Source organism: Phyllobates terribilis, unplaced genomic scaffold, assembly GCF_046119375.1.
Source record: "Phyllobates terribilis strain yellow unplaced genomic scaffold, ASM4611937v1 Scaffold_130__1_contigs__length_5004896, whole genome shotgun sequence".
NCBI classification, from domain to species: Eukaryota; Metazoa; Chordata; class Amphibia; order Anura; family Dendrobatidae; genus Phyllobates; species Phyllobates terribilis.
The window spans coordinates 3,329,636-3,341,926 of NW_027362890.1; the positions used below are offsets into that span (position 1 = coordinate 3,329,636).

Sequence of the window (12,291 nt, forward strand, 5' to 3'; positions counted from 1 at the left end):
GTCACTACTCACCTGGGTAGTCATATGTCGGAATCTCCTCCTTACACCGCTCATCACCCCTCACATATGTCTCTGTAGTATTAGTATGGGTCAGATCTTCACCCTGAAACAAATATTGTAAAAGTCACAGACAGATGGAGAAGTCCCATCTATGATCAGCTCTAATCCTGCCATCTCCACTGTTCTCATTACACAAGTATAAAACAAATAATACTGGTGGATAAAACAAGACTGAGCACAAGACCTTCACAGCCGTCTACACATCATAGCGGAGATCTCATGACACCTTCTCTCCATCTACCTGATGATCCTGAGGAACATTGGGATCTTCTTGTTTACAGTCCTGTGGAAGAAGAGGACGGGGACATCTCTCTGGTGTTGTCCTCTTACTGGATAGATCTGGAGGAAACACATACAGGGACTGAATTCATTCTTTACATACAGATAATTATAGGCCGTGTGTATTTAGTCCTGTCTATTACCTGGTGATGTGAGGGGCTGGGGAACCTCCATCATGAAGTCCATGTACAGATATTTGTGTCCTTCTAAATACTCCCACTCCTCCATGGAGAAATAGACAGCGACATCCTGACACCTTATAGGAACCTGACACATACAATTATACCGTCATCTCCTCGATCCCTGCATAGCGTTACTGTATAATGTCCCAGCATTCCCAGCAATGTCACCTCTCCAGTCAGAAGCTCAATCATCTTGTAGGTGAGTTCTAGGATCTTCTGGTCATTGATGTCCTCATGTATCAGGGGGTGAGGTGAAAGCTCAGTGATTGGGCTCAGGGGTCTTTCCCAGCTCTCAGACACAGGGTCCTGACAGCGCTCCCTAGAGGTCTTCTTCACTACTGTGTAATCCTGGTTATGGAGAGACACATTAATAAATCTCACTACAGACATTTCCAGAGTCCTCACCTCTCCAGTTCTGTCCATCTGTTATTCCCATAGTTAAGAATGATGTAATGTGACGTCATCAGAATCTCTCACCTCTCCAGTAAGCCGGAAGAGGATCTCTAGGGTGAGGTGCATTATCCTCTCCGCCATCTTGTCTCCGCTCATATCCATCTTTGATAGGTAAATCAGGAAAATTCTCTCATATAGAAGATTTTCACTGAGAGGATCCGATACTGTAGAGAGAAGATGATGAGCTGATGAAACAGCATAAAAATCCTGTATAATAATACAATTACTGCAGATAATAAGGGAAACATGAGATTTATTATTTTAAAGTATTTAGTTTTCTTCTATACATCAAACTAATAAAACCTATATATTTTAGGCCACAGACAACAAGCAGTTTCTTCCTCGGAGTCGGCAGCTGAATACGTTTCTCATAGACTCATCGTCCATAACGCTAATTCTCGAATCATTTACCAACACTGGAATCGGTAATGGATTCCACATTCCTCTATTCCTCCTCATCCAGTGAGGAAGGACCCCCAACAAGGCGCCTTAGGACCTAGGCAATCCCTACCGCAATTGATCCCATATGGCCTGCACCCCTGAAAATTATCAGCCTGTTATTCTGGATTTCACCGGAAGCTGAGGAATCAAATTTGCTGTTACACGCCTCACTGAAATTGACTTTTTCAAATTCTTTTTCAGAGAGGAAATAGTAAATCTTATGGTGGCCCAGACAAATTTGTATGCCCATCAATTTTTTACCAAAAATCCCACGTCAGCATATGCCAGGTGGACCCCTGTAAATGCAGCAGAGATTAGGACATTTTGAAGCATGGTTCTGCATATGGGCATAGTTAGAAAACCAGAGATTCGGCAATACTGGAGTACTGATATTCTCTACAGCACACCGGTATTCTGTTTGGCTATGAAAAAAATGTTTGCATTAGGCCCCAGCCCCACTATCAGTATTTGGTCAGTATTCGGTCAGTATTATTTCTCAGGAGTTGGAGCCAAAACCAGGTGAGGAACAATCCAAGAAAAGGTATAATAGGAACAAGTCACCAATTCTGCATTTATCTCCCACTCCTGGTTTTGGCTCCCACTCCTGAGAAAAAATACTGACCGAATACGGATAGTGGGGCCATGGCCTTATAGTGATAATGCGCTGTGTCCTCCTGAGACGATCCAAACTTTGATCGTCTATACACAATTCGGCCAGTAGTTGACCACTTCAGCAGAAAATTTGCTGAGGCGTACAACCCCCAAAGGGACATCTCTATAGATGAATCTCTGGTTCATTTCAAAGGGCGGTTAAATTTCCGACAATACACTGTGTGCAGAATTATTAGGCAAGTTGTATTTTAGAGGATTATTTTTATTATTGATCAACAACTATGTTCTCAATCAACCCAAAAGACTCATAAATATCCAAGCTTAATAGTTTTGGAAGTTGGAGTGGGATTTTTTTAGATTTGGCTATTTTAGGAGGATATCTGTTTGTGCAGGTAACTATTACTGTGCAGAATTATTAGGCAACTTAATAAAAACCAAATATAATCCCATCTCACTTGTTTATTTTCACCAGGTAAACCAATATCAGTGCACAAAATTTAGAAATAAACATTTCTGACATGCAAAAACAAAAACCAAAACAATTAGTGATCAATATAGCCACCTTTCTTTATGATGACACTCAACAGCCTTCCATCCATAGATTCTGTCAGTTGCTTGATCTGTTTTCGATCAACATTGTGTGCAGCAGCCACCACAGCCTCCCAGACACTGTTCCGAGAGGTGTACTGTTTTCCCTCCTTGTAGATCTCAAATTTTATGATGGACCACAGGTTCTCTATGGGATTCAGATCAGGTGAACAAGGGGGCCATGTCATTATTTTTTCTTCTTTTAGACCTTTACTGGCCAGCCACGCTGTGGAGTAGTTGAATGCATGTGATGGAGCATTGTCCTGCATGAAAATCATCTTTTTCTTGAACGATACCGACTTCTTCCTGTACCACTGCTTGAAGAAGTTGTCTTCCAGAAACTGTCAGTAGGTCTGGGAGTTGAGCTTCACTCCATCCTCAACCCGAAAAGGTCCCACAAGTTCATCTTTGATGATACCAGTACCCCACCTCCACCTTGGTGGCGTCTGAGTCGGAGTAAAGCTCTCTGCCCTTTAGAGATCCAGCCTCTGGCCCATACATCTGGCCCATCAAGAGTCACTCTCATTTCATCAGTCCATAAAACCTTTGAAAAATCAGTCTTAAGATATTTCTTGGCCCATTCTTGATGTTTTATCTTATGTTTCTTGTTCAAAGGTGGTTGTTTTTCAGCCTTCCTTACCTTGGCCATGTCCCTGAGTATCGCACACTTTGTGCTTTTTGATACTCCAGTAACGTTGCAGCTCTGAAATATGGCGAAGCTGGTGGTGGATGGCATCTTGTCAGCTTCACGCTTGATTTTCCTCAATTCATGGGCAATTATTTTGCGCCTGTTTTGGCCAACACGCTTCTTGCGACCCTGTTGTCTATTTGCCATGAAACGCTTGATTGTTCGCTGATAACGCTTCAAAAGTTTGGAAATTTCAAGACTGCTGCATCCCTCTGCAAGACAGCTCACAATTTTGGACTTTTCAGAGCCCGTGAAATCTCTCTTCTGACCCATTTTGCCAAAGGAAAGGAAGTTGCCTAATAATTAATCACACCTTATATAGGGTGTTGATGTCATTAGACAACACCCCTCCTCATTACAGAGATGCACATCACCAGATTTACTTAATTGGTAGTTGGCTCTCAAGACTATGCAGCTTGGAGTAGGACAACATGTATAAAAAGTATCGAAGTGATCAAAATAAGCATTTGCCTAATAATTCTGCACGCGGTGTACTTGCCCAGTAAGAGGGCTAGGTACGGAGTTAAACTATAAAAGATGTGCGAGAGTACCACAGGGTACACCCACAGATTTAGGGTCTAAGAAGGAAAGGACGTCCAAATTAACAAGTGGGATAATTGTGTGGGAATTGATGCACCCACTAATGGAGAAGGGTTATCCCCTCCACATTGATACATTTTTACACCAGCATCCTACTCTTCAAGACCCTCTCTGTCAGAGGTACAGTTGCATGCGGCACCGAGTGAAAAAAAACAGACAGGCCTCTCTAAGCTGCTAATTGGGCAATTGCCGAAAAAGGGAGAAATAATTAAGCTACTCAACCAGTATAGGTGCTTCATAATAATTATTGTACAGTAAAAATCATCTGATTAGGTGCACTTGTGGACTACAGAGTAAGGGGACAAAATCGCTAGAAAACATCAGAACCACGGACTGAAAAAAAAAATGATCAAAAAATTCCCAAATGACAGAGTATCATATAAAAGATAAAGTCTTTGTTAAGGCATGTATAAAATCTACACAATACAGGTAATTGGAAATGGCGACAGAGATCGTGACATGCACATGAAAAAAGGATGTGCGTATCACCCAGAGATCACACAGGAAATATTTGTATAGTACAGATAATTATAAACATCAAAGCTCGCTCCATCTGCAACAAGTGTTCCTACATCCATGATCTTTTCATTACTAACAAACTTTCCTTACTCGGCATCACTGAAACGTGGCTCAACCCCTCTGACACGGCCTCTCCAGCTGCACTTTCGTACGGTGGATTCCATCTTTCTTACACACCCCGCTCCAACACCAAGCATGGTGGAAGAGTAGGTTTTCTCCTGTCAGATTACCGCTCCATTACCCAAATCCCACTGCCACCCTCCGTTACTCTCCCCTCCTTTCAGGTGCATTCTGTGTGCATCTACTCCCCCTCCAACCGGCCACCACTTTCTTTGACCACTTCACCACCTGGCTGCTTCATTTCCTTTCCGCTGACATCCCCACTATCATCATGGGTGACTTCAACATCCCCGTTGACACTTCCAACTCATCTGCCTCTAAGCTTCTATCCCTCACTTCCTCCTTCGGCCTTGCTCAATGGCCTTCTGCCCCCACTCACAAAGATGGACACACACTAGGCCTCATCTTCACCCACCTCTGTTCCCTAACTTCTCTAACTCACCTCTCCCCCTGTCTGACCACAACCTACTTACATTCTCTTCCCTCTCCTCTCCAGGTGAACAATCCTTACTCCACAAACTTGCAGACCTTCGCAGAAATCTCAAACACCTTGACCTACATTCACTCTCAGAATCCCTCCTCCCTCTTACAGGCATAAGTTCATTACACGATGCAGATGCTGCTGCCACTTTATATATTACTACTACAACAGCTGCAGCTCTGAACTCAGTCGACCCTGTCACTCTAAATGTGAGTGCAACACAGAGAGTCACGCCAGGTGTGAGTGCAACACAGAGGGGAAAGGGAAAGGGAACCCAGACACTAGGGAAAGGGGGAAGAGCTGACCTCCTAATCTGGACTAGCATCACCCTGTCTCCCCCTACCACCCTATACAGCCTCCACTGCTGTCGCCGATCACGTGCCTCACCCTACTATCCATGGTGTAAGGCTATAGCTGGGGGTGGAAGGAGATGCGCACTAGTCAACCTCCGCTAGCACTCTAAAGACAAAAAAGGGAAGACAACACAAGGGAATAACAACTTAGCTTAGAAGAAACTCCAAAAGGGCAAACGGCCTAAAGACTCCAGAAAGGACGTGATGCTACTTCAGCCAAGTTCCAAGTAGAAATGAGTATAACCGGCGACGCCCACCTAGGCACACCAGGTAAAAATACACCCAGACTAAAGGGAGGTAGTCGCTGGGTCCTAAACACAGCCTCCTATCTAGGCAGCTGTCTGCATTGCCAAACGTGGAGATCTCCTGCAAACCACTGCAGGGCGACTGTCACCTCTGACACACCCGTGACAGACCCCCCACACATACCACAGCTCGCATACTCAATAGGCAACCCTGGCACACCAACCTGACTAAAGAACTACGAAGGGCCTCAAGGGTTGCCGAGCAGAGATGGAAAAGGTCCCACTCCAATGAGCATTTCATTGCATTAAAATAGTCCCTCAATTCTTTCAATTCCACACTTACTGCAGCAAAACAAACCTACTTCTCATCTCTCATATCCTCTCCCTGTCTCACAACCCTAAGCAGCTATTCAACACTTTTAATTCTCTCCTCCCTCTCCTCTCATATCAGCCGAAGACTTTGCCTCATTCTTCAAGCAGAAGATTGACACCATCAGACAAAGCTTTTGCCTAAAGACCCCACAGCCCCTCCTCCTATCTACTCAACCCTTCTCCTCCAAAACCAGCTTCTTCACCATTACGGATGATCAAGTTTCCTTTTTACTCCTCGCCACCTGCGAACTTGACCCAATACGTCCCACCTCATCCCAAACCTCACCACAGTCTTCATCCCAAATCTAGCCCACCTTTTCAACCTGTCACAACTGGTATCTTCCCCTCATGTTTCAAACATGTCTCCATCACACCCATCCTCAAAAAGCCCTCCCTTGACCTATCCTCTGACTAGCTATTGACCCATACCACTTCTCCCCGATGCCTCAAAACTACTGGAACAACACGTCCATTCTGAACTGTCCTCCCACCTCTCCTCCTGCTCCCTCTTTGACCGCTTACAATTTGGCTTCCGACCGCACCATTCTACTGAAACTCCTCTGACTAAAGTCACCAACGACCTACTAACTGCCAAATCCAAGCGACACTACTCTGTCCTCCTCCTCCTGGACCGGTCATCGGCCTTTGACACAGTGGACCATTCCCTTTTACCACAGACTCTCTTATGTCTTGGCATCACAGACTTGGCCCTATCTTGGAGCTCTTCATACCTAACAGACCGGACATTGTGTCTTCCACTTACACACCACCTCCTCATCTGACCCCCTATCTGTCCGTGTCCCCCGAGGTTCAGTTCTAGGACCTCTGCTCTTCTCCATCTACACCTTCGGCCTGGGACAGCTCATAGAGTCCCATGGGTTTCAGTATCATCTCTATGCTGATGACACACAGATCTATCTCTCTGGATCTGATATCACCTGCTTACTCATCAGAATCCCACAATGTCTGTCCGCTATTTCATCCTTCTTCTCTGACAGATTTTTAAAACTTAACATGGATAAAACTGAATTCATCATCTTTCCACCATCTCACTCAACCCCCTCATCTGACGAATCCATCATAGTCAATGGCTGCTCACTCTCCCCAGTCCCGCAAGCTCGCTGCCTTGGGGTAACCCTGGACTCTGACCTCTCCTTCAAACCACATATCCAAGCCCTTTCCACTTCCTGCCAACTCCAACTCAAAACAATCTCCTGGATCCGCACATTCCTCAGCCATAAATCTGCAAAAACACTAGTGCACACCTTCATCATCTACCGCCTCGACTACTGCAACCTTCTGCTCTGTGGCCTCCCCTCTAACACTCTCGCACACATCCAATCTATCCTAAACTCTGCTGCCCGACTAACCCACCTGTCCCCCCGCTATTCCCCCCGGCCTCTCCTTTCTGTCAATCCCTTCACTGGCTCTCCATTACCCAGAGACTCTGGTTCAAAACCCTAACCATGGCATAAAAAGCCATCCACAACTTGTCTCCTCCATACATCTGTGACCTAGTCTCCTGGTACTTACCTGCACACAACCTCCGATTCTCACAAGATCTCCTTCTCTACTTCCCTCTTATCTCTTCTTCCCACAATCGCATACAAGATTTCTCCCGTGCATCCTCCCTACTCTGGAACTCTCTACCTCAACATATCAGACTCTCACCTACCGTGGAAACCTTCAAAAGGAACCTGAAGACCAACAAGCGTACAACCTGCAGTAACCACCACTCCACCATACTGCTGCACGACCAGTTCTACCCTCACCTACTGTATCCTCACCCATCCCTTATAGGTTGTGAGCCCTCGCTCAGGGTCCTCTTTCCTCTTGCACCAGTCACTGACTTTTATTGTTCAAAATTATTGTAATTGTTTTTGCTCTGTATACCCCTTTCACATGTAAAGTGCCATGGAATAAATGGTGCTATAATAAATAATAATGATAATAATAATAATAATAATTAAATCCTATTACCACACTCCCCTTCAGCATACAATCACATTAGGTGATGGACTCCCTGACATCTAGGGTGTGGAACTCCCTTTCCCCCTCATTTTTAGGGTTCTCGCAGAATGACGGTAAAACTATATCCTGTGATCTATGAAAAGAGGACACTACCTTTGGAAGGAAGGCAGGGTCCGGGGAAAGAATAACCCTATCTGATAGGATTTGAGTGAAGGGCTGATTTACTGATAGGGCCTGAATCTCTCCTACCCGCCTAGCTGATAAAACGGCACTCCTGGTGGCTATTACAAGTGTCAAATTTTTAAGAGAACAATCTGATATGGGCTCAAAGGGAGTCTTGGAAAGAGCTTTGAGTACTAGGTCTAAGTCCCAGGGGGCTGCTCTCGGTTTTGGAACAGATTCCGAGCGGCTAAGTGCTCTAAAGAATTTTACTATCAAGGGGTGGGACGAGAGGTCTCCTCCAAAAAGGGCCCCTAAAGCTGCAGAGTGAACCTTAAGGGTGCTCTTTTTAGCCCCATCTCCCAACCTTTTTGCAGGAATTCTAAAATCCCCACGTATGGTACCCCTTGTTTTTTTAAAGGATTTATTCCTGAAAAAATTAGAAATTTACTCCATATTCTATAATATATAGTTGACATTTTCTTCCTTGCTTTAACAAGTGTGGAAATCACTCTCCCCGAGCACCCTTTAGCTTTCAGAAGTTGCCGCTCAAGCACCAAGCTTCTTTACGTCTGGGTGGTGAATGGGACCCTGGGAAAGGAGGTCTGGAATCTCTGGGAGTACCCATGGAGTTGCCACCGATAGGCGACGAACCCAGGAAAACCATGTTCTCCTGGGCCAAAAGGGTGCCACTAGAATTATCTCGGCCCTCTCCATACGTACATCCCTGAGAACTGCTGGAATTAGATGTACAGGGGGAAAGGCATAGAGCAGGCCTACTGGCCATTTGAGGACAAGGGAGTCTACCCCCCAGGGGAGATCTTTTGGATCTAAGAAGAATTTGCGGACTTTTTTGTTCAGCTTGTGCGCAAAAAAATCTATTTTTGGAACCCCCCCAGAGACCTACTGTTTTCTGGAAGATTCCTGAGTTCACGGACCATTCGTCCTGATCTACCCTGTGACGACTCAGGAAGTCTGCTTTTATATTTTCTGACCCCTTTAAATAGCCTGCCGAGATGGAACTTAGAATTCCTTCCGCTAACAACATAATTTTTTGAGTTTCTGCCATAAGACCTTCTTATTTTGTTCCCCCCTGTTTGTTTATATAGGTCACTGCAGTTTTGTTGTCTAAGAGGATTCTTAGATGACGATCTTTTACAACTGGCAAGATTTGTCGTTAGGCTAATCCTATGGCTGCTAACTCTTTCCTGTTGGAATATGCATCTATCAAGTCTCGAGGCCATCTCCCTTGCAGGATGCTTCCCTCTACAAGGACACCCCACACCCCAGGAACTTGCGTCCGTAGTGAGTATAAAGGGATTTTTTATTTCCCATGGGACTCTTTGCGATAGATTTGACTCGTTTGTCCACCACATCATTGATAGTTGAGTGTCCTTGGATATCATTTTTGGCGTGTTCAGGTTCCCTCCTGCTTTCTGTTCTACTCTCAGGATATCCCATTGGAGAGGTCTGAAATGACACCTTGCCCAAATTACTGTCGAGATGCATGCAGGAGGGACCCCAAGTTGGACATGGCCCTTCTTAGTGTAGTCTCTGGTTTGTTTATTAGTTCTAAAGCTAGTCTTTCTAGTCTTTCCCTTCTTTCTTCTGGAAGGAAGGACATTTGTTTTCTTGAATCCAACCAGGTGCCTAAGAAGGTTTGTTTTTGTTTTGGCTCGAGCCTTTAATTTTTTTTGAGTTTATCAGCCACCCTAAAGAGGCTAAGATACTTAAAACCTTTGTGACTGCCAGGTTGCATTCGGACTCTGATCTTCCTACCACAAGAAAGTCGTCCAGATACGGGATGAATAAAACGTCAGTTTCCCTTATGTGTGCTGACATTTCCCCCACTATTTTTGTAAAGACCCTTGGGGCCATGGAAAGTCCAAAAGGGGAGCACTTGGAACTGTAGAGGTGTCAGATGGCCTTTAATGTAGACCGCCACTCTTAGGAATCTTTGATGAACTTGAAAGATGGAAACATGATAATAGGCATCTTTCAGATCTATAGTGGCCATGAAGCACTTTGGGAATAGGAGTTTTATCACTGACTCGGTGTTTTCCATCTTGAACCGTTTGAGAACCAGAAACTTTTTGAGGTTCCTTAAGTTTATGATGGTCCTGTAAGACTGATCTGTTTTTTATCTTAGGAATACGGGGCTGTAAAACCCTTTTCCCACAGGATAGAACTCCTTTTTGGATTAGAGACATAACCTCCTGTTCCAGGATATCCTGTACCAAACCCGAAGGTTGGATTTTGGTGACAATATAAGCGTCTGGAGGGGAAGAAAGAAATTCTAATTTCAACCCCTCTAGTATTGTGTGCAGGACCCAGGGACTTAGGGAAATTCTTTCCCAGGCGGGGAAGAAGAGTTTTAATCTTCCACCTACCGGGGACCTGGCGTCATTGTCTTCTCGCTCTTTTTGGGAACCCGGACAAAAAACGATCCACCTGTGAGGTTTTTCCCCTGTTTCTTTCTGGTTCATTCCATTTCGAGTCTTTTGGCTTCGCCCCCACATTTCAGAACGTGCGGAAAGGCCTCTTGAATTTTGGTGCACTTAACTGGGGAAACTTTTTTAGAGTCTCCTGTTTTGTCCAGAATTTTGGCAAGAGAGGACCCAATAAGGTAATTCCCTTCGAAGGGAATACCAAAAAGCCTGGACTTTGAGTCGAAGTCGCCCTTCCAGTTTTTTAACCAGAGGGCTCTTCTGGCTGAATTTGACAGGGCACAGGTTCGGGCTGTTAGACGGACGGCGTCTCCTGAGTAGTCCGCAAGGAAGTCTGCCGCTTTGGCTAAATTGGGTATACAGGCTAGTATCTCGTCTTTGGGGCATTTATTCCGGATCTGGTCTTGTAATTGAGCTTAAAGATCTTGCAGTGCATGTTGCCACTATGTTCGATTTAAATTCTGCGGCCCCTGTCTCCCAAGCTCTTTTTAGAAAACTCTCTACTTTCCAATCAAGAGGGTCTTTTAGTCCAGCATCATCAAATGGGAGGGATGAGTTCCTGAAGACTTTGCAGACCGCCACATCTATCTTGGGTGCTTTGTCCCAGGTCTCTGAGTCCTCTGCTCCGAAAGCGTATTTTCTCTTCATCAGCTCGGGAATATAAGCCTTCCTGTCTGCTTTTTTCCATTCCCTTTGGATCAGCTGGGAGATGGTTTTGTGGACTGGAACCCTTTGAACGATTTTTTAATTTCACTTCTAATCATGCCCTGCATGATATCCATTAGTGAGGGAAACGCCGCTGACAAAGTTCTTTCTATACAATCCTTACAAAGTCGTTTGGTGTAAGCTGACTCTAGTTTATATTTGCATAATGCACATTCCTTATGTTTCAATTTGGCTTGAGTCTTCCTAGGTCTTCCCTAAAGGAAATGTATAGAAAAAGTGTACTTTTAACAAAGTTTTTTCCCCAGGGTTTCACCCCTGACTTACCTCACCTGACGCAGGACTACACAGGTCGGAGGGGCAGCTTCCATGGGTTCTACAGGTTGAGCTGTGTCCTCCATTCTTGGGATGCAGCACTGAATGGAGGTGGGGGGGAGCTTATGTCCTCTTCTTGCTCCCCCCCCCCCCCCGTGATACGCCCCATGGTGTTCTCTGGTGAAGCACTATGCCCCTCGGGCCGTGCCCCCAGATGACGCCCCCGCTCTCGTCCCGGGGACGCACCAACCAAACCAAGCCGTGACCCCGGGACCACCGCTGGCCGGCTCCCAGCAAAGCATCGCGCCACCGGATGTGACGCAAGACGCAGGCGGGGATTCCGGGGAAGCACTCTGCCACAATAGACCGTTCCCCCGGAACTGACGTCACGCCGCCCCGGAGATGCTTGCATGCGACTCGCCGGCCGGCATCCGGAACAGCGCCGCATGCCCCACAGGAGCCAGGAAACCCGGACTGACAAGGGAGCAGTAGCGCCGAGGTGAATTTTCACTCCCTCGGCAGCGCCTGAGGAGCTGTAGGGTCTCTTCGAGGACAGGAAACCACTGAGGCATAGTAGAGGGCTCCGCCTTTCAAACCTGTAGTGGTTTCCTGCCCTCGGAGCGGTTCCCTCTCTCCATGGGTGCTGTCGTGGGGAATGGGAAAAAAGAAACAGAACTAATAAATTTTATATTTAATCCAAAAGAGAGGCAGTGTTTAGGAAAAATATACAGAGATTTTACAAA

General features: G+C 45.6%; 1 protein-coding gene across 1 annotated transcript; it reads right to left on the reverse strand.

Moving 5' to 3' along the window:
* Positions 1 to 465: 465 nt before the first annotated feature.
* Positions 466 to 11,634, reverse strand: LOC141203894 (oocyte zinc finger protein XlCOF8.4-like). Its single transcript, XM_073663867.1, has 5 exons — positions 11,566 to 11,634; positions 11,400 to 11,490; positions 999 to 1,138; positions 690 to 869; positions 466 to 606 (listed from the first exon to the last, which is right to left on the reverse strand). The coding sequence occupies exons 1-5, from the start codon at positions 11,632 to 11,634 to the stop codon at positions 466 to 468; spliced, it is 621 nt and encodes a 206-aa protein (XP_073519968.1).
* Positions 11,635 to 12,291: the final 657 nt, after the last annotated feature.

Excerpts from the sequence above, each read along its gene's own strand:
- LOC141203894 (XM_073663867.1), bottom strand. The coding sequence starts at position 11,634 with ATGGAGGACACAGCTCAACCTGTAGAACCCATGGAAGCTGCCCCTCCG. Across the intron at positions 11,491-11,565 it reads CCTGTGTAGTCCTGCGTCAG|GGAAGACCTAGGAAGACTCA; the intron begins GTGAGGTAAGTC and ends CATTTCCTTTAG. Across the intron at positions 1,139-11,399 it reads AGCTTACACCAAACGACTTT|TATCGGATCCTCTCAGTGAA; the intron begins GTAAGGATTGTA and ends TTCTCTCTACAG.